The sequence below is a fragment of the Rhea pennata genome, chromosome 2 (genome assembly GCF_028389875.1).
Source record: "Rhea pennata isolate bPtePen1 chromosome 2, bPtePen1.pri, whole genome shotgun sequence".
Lineage (NCBI taxonomy): Eukaryota > Metazoa > Chordata > Aves > Rheiformes > Rheidae > Rhea > Rhea pennata.
In genome coordinates this window covers 87,993,039-88,007,866 of record NC_084664.1, presented here as the reverse complement: position 1 = coordinate 88,007,866, position 14,828 = coordinate 87,993,039, and the positions used below count along the sequence as shown (strand labels likewise).

The window sequence follows — 14,828 nt, the reverse complement described above, 5'->3', positions numbered from 1 at the left end:
AGCATGAGATTCTGGAAACAAGCACCAGAATATCAGTGTGAGATTTTTTTTCCCTGAAGGACTCATGCAAGGTAATGGGACAAACCAGCAGCCAAGACCATTTACCTTGTTTTGTACCAAGGACCCAAGACTAGCACAACAGACAGGCTAGAACGGGGGAGCATAGATGTGTCAAAAAGTTTCAAAACCCCCTTGCAATCTTTCACTCTTTAAATTTTTTAAGATGTGACAGATATCTCAGCTACAGCTTGTTTGATTTTACTAAGCCACTTTTAAAACATCTATCTTGGGTACAAACTGTGACAGCCCATAGCAGTACAGCACATACAACTCATTTAGGATCTGCGTAACTATACAGGCAGCAAGCATGTTCTGGGCATGCTGTTAATGCAAGTTTCATCAGTCACATCAACAACAGCATCAAAAAATTAGTAGATGAACATCTATGAGCCTTTGCACTGTACTACAGATGGCCTGAGGAACTGACAGACATTTTAGCTATTTCATCTAATTCGGTATATGGTTTGTGTTCTACATAGAGTGTCAGTAATTTCAGGTTTCAAATCAATCTAACTCTAAATATAGAGCATGTTTTGCTTCCTCAGAAAAAAATTTGCACCAATCTCTAGTCATTCGGTTGGCATCCTCAGCAAACTCCTTTACTGACCAAAGTACCACATCATACCTCGAATTTCAAATAAATTCTGAGTGTAATGTCAAACCTGAAATGAAGAAAAAAAAGCTGTATATCAATGAAACTGCATTTTAACTACTTCAGAAAATTTGCAAATTTAGTTTAATAAAAGAAAGTCCACAGAGACAAGCTGGAGAGAGCTACTTTGAGAACTCCTTACTATTCTTACTGTGTCAAATGTCATACTGTTTTGTCAGCCATTTCATAACAACTTTGGTCATAATCAAAACCAAGTACTTGAGTTTTTAGAAATTAACTCCTAGTGATGCATTATTCACAAAGCTGTTAGTATTTGAGTATTAAAGTAATCCTGTTAAAAGTGACTCCTGTAAGGTTGTCCATACAAAGCACTAACACTATGATTAACTGGCTGTACCTAAACTAAATAAGCTAACAACCTTAGCACATTTTGGTATAAAACTGAGAATCTTCCTGACATAAAAAAAAAAAAATCAAAGAACTGAACCAAAAATTTCTAGAGGGGAAAAAAATTGTCAATTCTCTGGCAAAGTCTTCCTGAAGCTACAGGCAAACATTTGGCCAAAAAGAGCTTTGATTCTATACATACCATGTACAGGTGACAGCCACTTGCATTAACTTTGTCAGAGGCTCTCTGACTGTTAAATTTGTTTTGCTTTTCTAAGGTGTCTTTTTACACATCTAAAATTGTGATCCAAAGAGCTGAAGGGGAGTGCTCCATTCACTTTACGGAGACAGCTGGAACTCTGATCTAATCAGGTTTTTTTTGTTTGTTTGTTTTGTTTTTTAAGTTCTCAAATCATAGAATCATAGAATGGTGAGGTTGGAAGGGACCTCTGGAGATCATCTAGTCCAACCCTCAGCATAGCCCCATACCGGGATTGAACCCACAACCTTGGCATTAGCAGCACCACGCACTAACCAACTGAGCTAAACCAAATGGATTTTAAAACAATTTAAAGTCACTTGTCACTCCATTTAAAGTCAGGTTATTTGTTTTGATTAATAAAAAAAATCTACAATATATAAATCTATTGATAAATAATTGCTAGTTCAGAAGTCAAAAAACTGTGAGCAGTTTTTTAAAGACATTTTGAAAAAAATCATTTCAAAGAGATTTTTTGCTCAGTTCATGACAGAGAGGCACTAAATATTTCTTCTACAACTAGAACAGGTACTGTTCCACCTATGATAGCACTCTCTGTGAGCTGAACTACATCCACATTTGAATACTCTAAGTGCAAAAATTACATGGTTCAAATCTGCATTTAAATAAATCCTGACATCTTTGGGCTTAGGCCAACTTTATATATCACCATAACTATAAAAATTTTTATAATTTATTCATTTTTTTCACCTAGCATGTTAAATCAAAAATATATATGTATATTTTTTTGGATAACATGCATAACGTACTGGAATGCAGATGGTAGACAGTAGAGTAAGAGCAGTCATAACTATCTCATGGCTTATAGTCTACAAAGGTTGTTTCTGTGTCATCTGCAGTTCCTCTGCTTAAGCTGCATTAAGATTCTTCACATTTAAAGTTAGTTAGTTAGTTGACTCTCAACTGACTAATATATATATATACACATATTTGTGGAGTGGACAACTATAACGTGCAGGTGTCTGGAAACAGGGTCAGCAGAGGAACTCTAGTCAGTCTAGAGGGCCAACAAATACGAAGAGTAACATAGCTGGATGTTACCAGCTATTCCACTGCCAGTTGCACCACAAAACGTAAGCTCTTTAAACTGTGGTATGCTGCTAAGGAATTTCTGTTGATGGTCATGCAGAATAGTGCTAATTGCACTAAGATGTTTCCTGTCAAAGAATAAATTGGATTCACACAACATTTGCAAGTATAAAGTTAATTCTTACATAAGTCTTCATCACTCTAAGACATTCACATCTAAGATTTCCTGCAGTTCATTGTTCTGCCAATAATGATTAAAATATAGAAGAAATAAATGAGAGTGGCCCCAAATGAGTTGCCAGATAATTAATTTGATTATCACATAAATCTCTGTGACTAGCTAGAGGATTAACTATATTTCTCCTTGAAAGTGAAACAAGGTGAAAGTGCGCTTTAGAAATTGCCTGCTCTCACAATCTAGAGCAGAGTTCTGTAGCTGAGACATCATTCCTCAAAGGACTAAAAGCAAGCAATGTACTAAAGAAAACACCTACCACTTGAAGTGTCTTTATATTCATGGGAAAAGAGCACCAAATAACCCAAACAGAGAGCCATACTGCTAAGGAAGGATGTTGCTCTGTGTAACTAGTGTATGTGAACCAAGCAAATCTGAGCTAATCTACATATGACAAATGTTCAGATTCTTGAACATTTAGCTGAACAAGACACGCCATGCTGGTATTGTTCTGGCAATATGTAATGAAATCTGCTATTGGATAACCTAATGGTCATGAGTAATTGACACACATGAGCGTTCTGATGTTTGCACTGCACTTTTATGAAAGAACTATTCACACATCAGCTCTGATGAACACTGTTCAGGGAAATCTGCTTACAGCAGTTGGATAGCTTGATTAGTTCTACATACCAAAATATAAAGCTTATTTTTCTGCAGTATAACTACTCTAAGAGATTGCACTCTTAGCCTTTCATGCTCTATAAATGTAAACTAGCATTGACAGTTTATTTATTCATTTATTCATACAGGAGTTAGAATTGACAAACCAGACCAGAAGCTGACAAAGAAAGAAGTAATCTTTGAAGTACGAAGATGTAACTCATGACACTTGGTCAACTGCAGCATCCATACCTTAGAGGAATTTGAGGAATGAGAGAATAATCATTAATAGATCTGGTGCCAGATTTAGGATCAACACAAGATTTGCTCAAACCCATCCTTACAACTCACCACTCCTTACTGCTTCACAACTATGCAACAGCTTACAAAAGCTAAGTATCAGCTATTAAGAAGCAATAGACAGCTGAAACGGCACATGCACTTGTGTGCTGCTGAACTCTTTCCTGATGACGAAGGCAGCAAGAAGAGGGCTTACTCCACACTGCGCAGAGCTACATGACCATACTATCACTTAGTGATTCTTGCTGTTGCTTGGATATTGGGATATTCATGCTACTCATGTTTAAATAGAAATCACACACATACATTTAGTACTCACAAATGCAAAAATACAAGGCAACACTGGACCCCCAACACTTCAAAAATTTTTTAAAAACTTGATTCAAGACTATCTCCTGTGCAAGAAATCCACTGCTGCCTTGGACAATCTGCCAAAGTCAAGGTTAGGATTGAAGAGCTATTGTTCAACTGACATTGTTGCTGAAAGTTACTCTTCAGGTTGCAAGCTTTCAATGAAGCAATTACATGAACTGTCCTATTGATCTAGATGGGACACAGCTGTCCTACAAGGACAGAATCAGCCTCAAGATCTAACATCACAAAGATATACAAAATGATTTTTCTTCTAGCCACAGCAAACAAACAACTTAAATGCTTTCTTATTAACTTATCTTTTCACAGGCAGAAGCAAATTCCAGAATAATAATGCTTAGTCCACATAAAATCCTGTGAATAAATCTTGCAGCTCTACAGAGCAAGACTTTTGGCTTTACTCAATTTTCATAGTGTCAAAGACTGGCAAAATCAGAGACTTGCACTTTGGAAACTCATGGAAAAACTCCACTAGACAAACAAGTGTGTATTGTCAGATGATGAAATGCATGGCATAAAGGCCACCACTGCTCAATCCCTCTCCTCCAACAAACCTTATCAAGGAAAATCCAGATTTATGGTTCAAATGGATAATGTAAAACTGCCTATTAACTCCTGTCTAGTCAACAGGACTACATACAGAGAAAGCAATAGTTGCCCAGGAGTACTTTAAGGCACATTTGTTCAGTAAAACTATGCTAAGATCTCACCTATAAAGAGCAGCAACACACACTGTGAGGGAGACTGAAATCTTGAAAAAACAGCAGTTGCTTTAGAGAGGAAACACGTATCAGATGAAAGCTTCAGTAATCACCTATTTACCAACCTATGGCACTGTGAAACCACAAAAATTTTGAGACAAAAGGTATACCAATCTCTAATGTAGCACTATTAATTTCAACACGACCTGCGAATGCCTTTTCAAGACCCTGACACATCAGCTACCACAATGATTTACAGCATTACAGGAGACATGGAAATGCTTTAAGTTCCATCTGCATACAAATTTTTAGCTGAACTTAAAAAGCAAGTGTCAGCTCAAGCTAGCTAGCCCAACCTAGCTAGCCCATAACAGAAGTAGAGAATTTGAAGCTAAAGCCAGTAAGGCAGCAGTTCAGCTCATGTTAATACTTTCCCATTTGTTAATCCAGCAACTTTGTATAACTTCAGCATTGTTAAAGTGTTATCATTGTCTATTCAGCGCATAAGGATAAAGTTACTAGGGTGTTCAGATTGATGTGCACAAAATATTGTTACAACACTGTACAGTGACTGAAAGATTTAAAAAACGTTTCCCGGGTAAGAATTCGCACTAGCAGTAGAGAAAAGACAATGCCTTTGTACCTACTGCTAACTACTGGCAGAGGATAATATGACATTTTGTCCAATCCTTGAACTCAAAGGTCTAAATAGCATACTTTAAAAGTATTCTTTTATGTATGGCAATTCTGAACAACAGAAAATCAGTCATTTTCTTATCTAACTCTTAAGACTCTTCCCAAGACATTAAATCCTCTTTCACAGTTAAGAGCCCAGTGTTTTTACCTTCTCCTCCCCAAAAGGACAAGATTAAGAGGCTGAGGAAAGGCAAGAAGATCATGAAGGAATGCAGTTCTCAGCCAGATCTCTTAGCCTGTCCTCTACAAGCTTTTGTTTCTAATAGTATAAGCTCCTAAGACTTGGAAGATACCACAGAAATTCATCTAATATTGGATGAAGTGCAGATATTTCATTATTAATTACAATTAATGAAGAACTAAGTGTATTCTGCAATGCTATGTCTAGCTATGGCTATACACTGATATGGTAAACAAACGAGGTGACAGAGATTTAAGTAGAGGGAATTCTATAGACTTTAGTCGTCTTACAGATATAGACAGCTTGCTGCTGTTGCCCTCATCTTCTTCAATTCTTTAGAAAAAAAAAAACTTAGAACCTTCAGCTCTCCAAGCCCAGTGAGATCTTGCTATCTAAAAGTAAGTAACACTGGGTAACACTGAAAACCCAGCCATAGCTTAACATCTGTAAGATAAGTCCAGGAATTATGAAGCCATCGCCTTGTTTGGGATTGCCTCTGCTTATTTAAGACAAGGTAGAAGAAACTGAAATGGGAAACAGTAAGAAGCTGATTAACTCTTGTAAAAAGAGACTCAGGCAAGACTATGAACTTTGTCTTTGCTTGTCATAATACCTCATAATTAGAGCTGAATATCCAGAACAACTGAAAGAAGTGAGAGTTTTCACTCTGCAGTTTCCTGGAGCACAGATTTAGACAGAGTTATTTCCTTTTAGGCACTGTATTTTATCTAGTTTTGATTTCTTTTCCAGAAGACTCCTAAAAAGGTTTCTGGAAATCCTCAACTCCAGTTTGCAGCTGGAGAAACTCCTGTTCTGGGACAAGGGTGTTCAGATCACTGAGTCAGAACACTTTGTATCTCTGTATGTAAAATAGCATATACAACTTCAGTATTTTCCTGGAGCGCACCAGCATCTAAAACATGTTTGCAAACAATAAAATAACATTTTTATATTTATCTCTTATTTAAGTCAGACTCCTGAAGATGCACTTTCCCTTATACTCATCTCTATGATATTTAAAAGGACACACACATGAGTATGCAGCAGTTTCAAAACAGGACTGTCTGTATTTTTGTTCTCCCAGACAGACCTCTTTGATTCTAAAATTAAGTTCTAGTACCTTGTTCTGCTGCAAGTCACTGAAGATCAATCACAAAAAGTACTCTTTTAATTTGCAGACAAAATATCCTATAAATAGACTCTTACTAAGCCAAATGTTCTTCAGATAGAAACTCTTCCTTTGTTTATAAGTAGAGACTTTCTCTGAAAAGCATCCACCAGCCAGCTAATTATAATACTATTTAGCAAACCATTATCTCCAGGAGACTGCTTATTTCAATAGAACCTTAGTTCTGTTACTGTCAAGCATGCCTGACTAAACCTTCCAGCACCTAATGCAAGTCGTATTATGTTTCCCCATGTTCAGATCCCCTTCGGCATCCCGACATCCTCATGTTACAGCTTCAAGATGGACTATGAAAAGGAACTGCTTTGATAGTGCACTTATTAAACAAACATAATCAGCACAAGAATTCAGCAAAGTGTTCCGTTACTTAGACTGATACAGAGTAGAGATATCAGCAGACTTATTGCACATTAGTAAGTTTATGTTTTATGACTTCAGATGTGAATACTGCTAGTTTATTCTAATACATCAACTCTAGATTCAACATTCATATTCTACATAGCCCAAAGTACTAATGATCTTTTTTTAAAGTAGTGTTATTATAAACCATCTCTTCCTTTAAAAAGCTGAAAATAGTATCAGGTGTTTCTACTGTAAGTGAATGGAAGTATTTCAGAATTATTTCCTAAAGAAACAAAGTTTACACAATTATAAGGCAATGCTACTTCCGCTCATCCCACTCTAGCTCTCTCTTCTCCAGGTACTTTTGAACCTATCTGCCAGTTCCAGCTAAATTTGTTAAAAGGTATCATTGAGAAATGTTAAGTTCCTAAGGGCTCAACAAAATTAGAGATCAAAAAGATCCCTTTACTAAGAAACTACTTCAGTGTGAGCTGAATCTTACTGGATGACAGAAGTCCTATCCAAAAAACATTATCAACACCCAATCACAGGAAAAATTAAACTAATATGATATTCTGCTAACCAAGGTGTCCAGCCATTAGACAAATTCTCTGGTGGTAAATTTGAATTCTAATGCTCTTTATAGCTATGTATTGCAGCACCTAGAAAACTCAAAAAAGTCATTTTATTAGACATACCACATGCAGTAACATAGTCCTTACCCTCAGAAATTCAAGCTCTGAATTGGACAAATAAACCATCCAGCTCAATTCCAGGCCTGAACTCCATCAGTTCAAGTGGATTTCACATCACTGTCCTTTGCAATATGCACATACCATTTCATGCGTAATGTGTACAAGAGCTCTCTTGCCTAAAATTTTTGCAGGCCATGTTTTGTAAACAAGCATACCCAACAACCCATCGTATTTTGGTCTGCAAACATCTTCCGACAGTTCAGAAAGTCTGAAGACATGAGAGCTGAGAAAGCTTGGGCACATAAGGAAGGGAAAGACCAGACCCAAGCTAACAGCTACTCAGTGCAACACTCACTGAGCAGTAGCTCTGCTCAGCGGACTGCCCAGGCTGCAGCCTCCCTGCGACCAGGGCGCGTCTGCGGTAAGCCCTTCCTGAAGCGACCGCTCGGTCTCTCCTCAGTGATGGCTCTGCTGGCTTCCCCAGCGCTCGGGGCAGGGGCAGCTCCTCGGGGCACGGGCTAACAGCGGGCCGGGCCGGGCCGGGCCGGGCCGAGCCCACCCCGCGCCGTGCGCCTCGCACGCGGCCAACGCCCCCAACGGCCGCCGCCCGCGCCACCCCCCGGTAGGCAAGGAGGCAGGTGAGCCCCGCCCCGGGGCCGTGCGCGCGCGGGGCGTCGCCGGCCCAAAGCCGCCGGCACGCCGCCCTCCCATTGGACGGCCGGGGCCCCTCTCCAAACTCGGGGAGCCCCGGAGAGGCGCGTGATTGGGCACCCGCGCCGCTACGTCGCTTCCGAACGAACGAGACTCTTTCCGTTATGCAACGCAGGGCGCCTGCCCCCGCCCCCAGCCGAATGGGGAGGGGGAAGGAACCGCCCTTCGGGCACGTGACCAGGAGCGCAGGCGCCGCCGCCATCTTGAATGGGGGCGGGAAGCGCCGGTGACCATTACTCACCGCACCTCTGCGCAGGGAGGCGGCCGGCGGCGCGGCTGGCCAGGGAGCTGCTCCCTTCCCCTCACCGGCTCGCGGCGGGCAGGGGCTCTGCCCTCACGGACTGGGGGGGCGCCACGATCGTGGCGCCTCCCCGCAAAAAAAGCGAAAGGTCACCCTCCCCCCCCCACACATGCTATTCTCAGGCTGGGAAAGGGGAGAGACATCTTGGCGGTTAAGGGTTCCCCTCCCCCGCTCTCCCTGTGATAGCTTCTTCTGCCTTCACCCCTTGCAAACTGGCTGTCTCTGTTAATGAGGGAACAGAAACAGGGAGGAAAAAAAATCCAGTTCCCTACTTAGGGTGAGCACAGCTTGCACCCTTCATGAGGGGGCCGAGTGAATCACGGAAGAAGGTGCAGGGCACGCTAAACGTGACAGGAACCATCTCCCCCAGAAACTTCCTGTGTGACCCTGTGGCACAGTAACAACGCAAGAGCATGGGTCTGGCCCTCAGTGACACAGTCCACACAGGCAGAGCCTGTAGCTTCCAGGGCACTGCTGGGAGGGACACAAGGCACTGCTAAAATCACAAGGGCAGGTGAAGTTACTAGTGCTACAAAGTTGCTGGCTATAGGACCAGAGAGCTGGTTAAAACGAAAGAGGGAGCCCAACCCTTCCTACCTGAGGCTGGTAGAAGAAAAATTTAAGAGGTTTTTGTAAACCATTTTAGTTCACAAACTCAGAGCCCTGAAGGCAGGCACTTAAATTACATAGATTAAAGGAGCATAAAAAGCACGTGGACACCTGGCAGGGTTTTAAATCAGGTCCAATTTAACAGCATAGCTGCGTTTAGCCAGGGAAGTCTTCAACCACACCACTAACTGCATCCCCTCCAATGTTTTATCTGCCAGGGTCCCACAGTTCATATAATGTGAACTGAAAACACACAGTCCATCAATCCCTCCACTCCTAGTCAGCCATTATTTCTCAGAAGGGGCCCTGCTGTATTTACAATTTAACCACTAGGAAAGGAAGAAAAAAAGCCTACAGAAGTGATGCAGTTTCAGCCCTGTGTAGACGATGTGATGCGTTTGTTCAGCCAAGCTGATCTGGGTCTCTCAGTGTTCCCTCAGTAAGTGAAACCACTACAACTTGGAAGACTGCTTTTAAAATGAGGCCAGAATGCTATACAAAACAGACTTCAATTCCAGCACCTCATGCGAGTCTCAGCTCCTAAAGCATTTGGTGGGACATACTGAGCAGTTATAATTGATGTGCCAGTTTCAGTAAGTATGTTTCTAGTTATTAGCACTTTCAACACAGCAAGAACAGTGTCCAGCCTTACCACTTCCTGCCATCCAACCCACTCCTTAAGAGACTTCCAGGATTCATTTTGGTATAGCTAGACTTGGTGCAGGTTAGTGAGCCAAAATAAACACTTTTTTTGGAGTTGTGCTATACATTCATTATGATTTCAGTACCATAACATCCACCCACTAGTTTATGACCTGCCAAATGTGCTTTGGCCTTTGAATGATACAAGCATTTACTTATTTGAAGTCTTAAAAATTCATTCCTGTCTCCTCTGTGTAGTCCTCAAAAGCATGTCCTGTCTTTACCAAATAGAGAAATAGGACATTCCTTTAGTATTGCATGCCATGCGATAACTTTTTTTTTTTTTTTTTTTTTTTAAGAGTAGCTGAATTTGATGGGACTGTAGGTAAACTGAAAGAAAACACTTAAGTTTTTGTGCCTCCTTCTGTTAAGTATCCAGTGAAAATTTGATGTGTTCAATTTAACAGCCTATCTGCATTATAAATATCTATCTTCCAAGCCCTTTCTTCCTCTTTGCATGAGGGGCCATCTATAGACCAAAAACTGTAGAGCTCCAAGATGATGACTTGGTTGCACAAATATGGGGCAAAATTTTAACAGAAAAATTCATCAGAAGGGCAGGAAAGAATGCCTCTGGGGGAAAACATCAGTTTAGATATAACTGCTGCATATGAGAATACTTCAGTGCCACTCACTGAAAGTCTTCATTTTCATTCTCTGTGACAGTCACCTTCCAGCAACAAGTGGCACAACTGCTTTCAAGATGCACTTTGCTGTTTCCTGACAGCCACCCAGAAATTAAGCTTTTCCCTGAACAGAAGCTCCATTTGTAACCTTTCAATTTGCTCATTTAGTAAAACAACTACCACTTATTCCCAAAGGTCTTCAGCCATCTTATAGAACATGCTTTTCAGAGAACCAGCCTTACAGACGCTGACCCTTGATTATAGCCCTGATCCTTGCCAAGTTCAAGGATAAGTCTCATTTTTAGGGGAGAGCAGGTTCCACATAAAAATTACTTCAACACATTCCATTGTTTTAACTCACTGAAGAAAGCACCCTTAAGCCTGTATATTTCCTATCTAGTACCATCATAATTTTAGAAGTTCAGTCAATCTGTCGCTTTTTTACTCTTCAAATCTTGGATCCTACAACTACTCTAATGGCCTGCAGTGTACAAGGGAGCCAGTCAAGCTTTGGGAAGCCCTTGCATCCTGCACTCCAGCTACGCAGGCTCCAAAAAGTAGCGCACCAAAGCACTGCAGGCTGGAAAGAGAAGCCCCCCCCATTCCTCCCTCCCCCCCCCGGCTCTACGACGTCATAGTCGGGCACTATTACATCACAAGGTGAAATTCCAGCGGGACTCTCTACACCCGGGGGGGGGGGGCGGCGAGGTGGGGGTATGCTGCCACGGGAAGGGGGAAAGCTGTGATGGGCCATGAGGAAAGCCACATCCCAGTCAGGGAGGGGAGGGGGGCTTGGAGGAAGGAAAGAGGCCCCTTGAGTTCCTGGAGAACTGGGAGGGGGCAAAGGGAGAAGGAGGAAACGGCCTGAAGATATGGCGCTGTGGGAAGGGACCAGGGCACGCTGTTACCTGGGCTTGGTGGCGGCTGAAGGCCTCCTCCTCCTGGTCCCCACACAAGGCCCTCCGCAGCCGCTCCAGGTGCTCCCTCAGGGTGACCCGCTGGTGGAAGGAAAAGGCCGGGTGCAGCGAGGCCATGGTGAAGAGCAAGAGCAGCTCCTCCTGCGCGCCGAAACCCAGGCCCTGGGCGGCAGGAAGGGCGGTCTGGCCATTTTCTCCAGCCCCGTCCATCACCACCACCACGTCCTCCTCTTCGGCCCCCTCCTCCTCGGCAGCGCCCGCCTGGGGCCGCCGCACCGGGCAGCTCTGCAGGATGGAGTCCACCTGGGGCAGGAGGCGGTGGAGGCGGCCGGCGGCCTCGCGGTTCTCGGAGCCCAGCAGGGCCAGGTAGACGATGAGCTTGGAGCGCACGGCTGGGTCGCGGAAGTCGCCGAGCTGCCCGGGGTCGCTGAGCCCGTTGGCCTTGGCCTCCGAGTCACGGAGGCAGTGGTAGTCCTTGCGGGCCAGGTCCTCCAGGCAGGAGCCCAGGAACCGCAGCTCCAGCGGGTTGCACAGGTCCAGCAGCCCCACCATGAACTCCAGCCGCTGCGCCGAGCCCAGCACCAGCCCAAACCACTCGTACACCGTCTCCTTGTCCGTGCGGGCCGCCGCCGCGCCGGGCCCGCCGCCGCCACCAGGAGCGGTACCGGCGGCGGGAGGCGGCGGCGGGCCAGGCCCCGGCCCAGGCCCCGGCCCCAAGCCATGCAGCTGGCTGGGTCGCTCCAGCCCGCACCCCCTTCCCGCGGCGGCGCCCCCGCGGGTGGGCGCCCGGGGCACCTGCTGCAGCTGGAGGTGACAGTCCAGGGCACCGCCGGGCTCCTTCAGCCCCAACCCTGCAGCTGCCGCCGCCTCTTCCACCGCCGCCGCCGCCTTGTGGCTCGTCTGCTTCAGGGGCAGCTTCATCTTCAGCATCCTCAGCACGGGGGGGGCGCGAGCATCCGACGGGGCCCGGCCCCGGCGGGTGGGGTGGGGGGTGGGGGGAAGCGGCGCGGCCGGGGGCGGCGGTCAGGAGGCGCCGCTCATGCTGCCGCGGCCCTGGCGGCGCGGGAGAGGCGCGCGCGGCGGCAACGCTCCCGGCGGCGGCAGCTCGCGACGGCGCGCGCGCGCACGCGGGGGGGAAGGGGCGTGTGCGTAAGTGCGGAGGGGGCGGGGCGGCCCGGGCCGCGCGCGCGCGCTCCGCCGGCGGCTCCCGCAGCGGCTCGTTCCCCCACCCCACCACCACCCCCGGCCTGTGCGCGCGCGGGCGCGCGCGGCTCCCCAGGCGGCCGTTGGCGATCGCCGGCGCGGGCCGGGCTCGAGTCGGGAGCTGGAGGCGGGGGGGGGGGGGGGGGGGAGGGCAGAGAGAGAAGGGCGAAAGGGGGGCGGGGAGAAGGCCCGGCCCAGCCTATCAGGGCGCGGCTCGACGTCAGCGCGCAGAGTGTGCGCTGTGCCGTCCCCCTCCCCCCCCACCCCCCGCATCTTCCGCAACCGCCGCCGCGCTGCGCCCCGGGCCCGGCCCGTGACAGGGCCTGCGGCAGCGCGGCCGGAAGCGGCGGCGGCGGCGGCGGGCGGCGGGGTGGCCGCCTGCCCGGCCGGCCGGAGCCGCGGCTCTCTCGTGACGGCAGCGCGGGGGCCCCCGCGGCCCGGCGTCGGAGTCGGGCTTGCACCTGCGCTGCCAGGTTCCTCAGGCACGCAGGGGGCGGCTCGCCTGGGACGGGCCGCGGGGCAGAGCCCGCCGTGCCGTGGCTAGGCGGCTTGCCTTGGCCGAGCGACCAGTCCTGGCTCTGCAGGCGCGTGTGGGTTCGCCCATGCAGTGGTTCCTGCGCTGATGGGAGAAGGGCGCAAGCTGCAAAAGCGTGGCTGCTCCAAGCTTCTACCATGCTGACTTGAAACGATTACTGTTGCAAAACGTCTCATTTTCATATTACTAGCATTTATAGTGTTGTACGGCTTTCCACCAGGCGGTTTTACAGTAGGGAAATGAAGGGAACATTACAGCAGGAGTAAAATGCCTGAAGGATAGTCCATCAAGAAATAGCAGACTTACTTCATTCTCATTTCCCCTGTTTTGTTCCCAACTGTTGCCATCAATTGCTCCCTAAAGAGTCTACAATTAGCAGATTAAGCAGTTCCCTGCCTAATCGGAAAGTTGCAATACTTCTTGCTTCAGTTCCCACACATTTACATAAAGCCAATATATTTGAAAACAGAATCAAGCTCATGGCTCGCAAAACAACATCATGAGTGAAGAATGAAATGTGTTTTAATTAGAATTATGCAAAGCAGCATCCCTAAACTGCTTACAGCAACAAAGTATAAAGTGCCAATCCTAACCCCAACCTTATCTATCCGCCCAGAAGCTGATCTCACTACAGTGAGCCTATTTATTAAACAACTAAGTAAGTGTCAGGCAGATTATTATAATCTTACATACATCATTCAGATTTGCCACAGAATATAAGTATAATTTTGAATGTCAGTTATAGACCACCACATCCTGATTTTTTAATATATGCAGCAAGCAAATACATTTTACTTCAAAAACTGACTAACTTTTAGGTACTGTATATTAGGTTTTCACCTGCTAATGGTTGCTTTGACCTCTTCTAGCAACACAGACTTGAACCTGAACAGCTGAAGCTCTCCTCCTCCATTAGCATTACAACTCTGTTGTTACTGTCATTATGGCCTCTTCCAACACAGGTGACAAGAAATGTAGTGGGGAGTGGGAAATTGCTCGAGCAATAGAGCTGGATCCTGGATTGCTAGCAGAGGTCTTTGCTGACCACTGGATTGAGAAGGTGAAGAAAGTCCCATAAAGCCATTTTTATCCTCCTTTGTTGTGCGCTTTTCATTGATTAGAGCTTGGCTGGACCCATGAATTCTTCTAAATCTTTGCAGTTACTAGTCAAAAGAGTTACCATAAAACCCCAGGATAATATTTGCTTACATTGTTGTTATGAAGCAGTAATTCTGGAATTACAATAATTCTTTTCATACTGTTGTTTGCTTCTTTTTTCAAAGAACAATAGCCTTGACTATCACACGAAATGTGCCAAGCGGGAATCATGGAAGCGCAGAGACAAGCCTTGAGGTTTTTGCTTAGTAATTTGAATGGATATTTTGTCTTAATAACATTTGCGAGATCAGAATTACAATGATATAAATGCCAGGAATAACATTTCATACTTTAACAATATGTGGTTCAATAAAACATGATATAATAAGTGAAAAATATTCAATATTGGTGGGAGGGAAGAAAGGAGATGACAGCAGGTTCACCAA

At 45.5% G+C, this 14,828-nt stretch overlaps 1 protein-coding gene across 5 annotated transcripts in view; it reads right to left on the bottom strand.

Annotated features, from left to right (window-relative positions):
• Positions 1 to 12,628, bottom strand: part of ZCCHC2 (zinc finger CCHC-type containing 2) — a 45,422-nt gene extending 32,794 nt beyond the window's left edge. For all 5 annotated transcript variants that reach the window (XM_062569853.1, XM_062569857.1, XM_062569854.1 and 2 more), the window contains exon 1: positions 11,538 to 12,628. In XM_062569853.1, the coding sequence (XP_062425837.1) occupies positions 11,538 to 12,476 (939 nt within the window). In that variant the 5' untranslated portion in view covers positions 12,477 to 12,628. The remainder of the gene's footprint in view (positions 1 to 11,537) is intronic.
• Between the last annotated feature and the right edge of the window lie 2,200 nt (positions 12,629 to 14,828).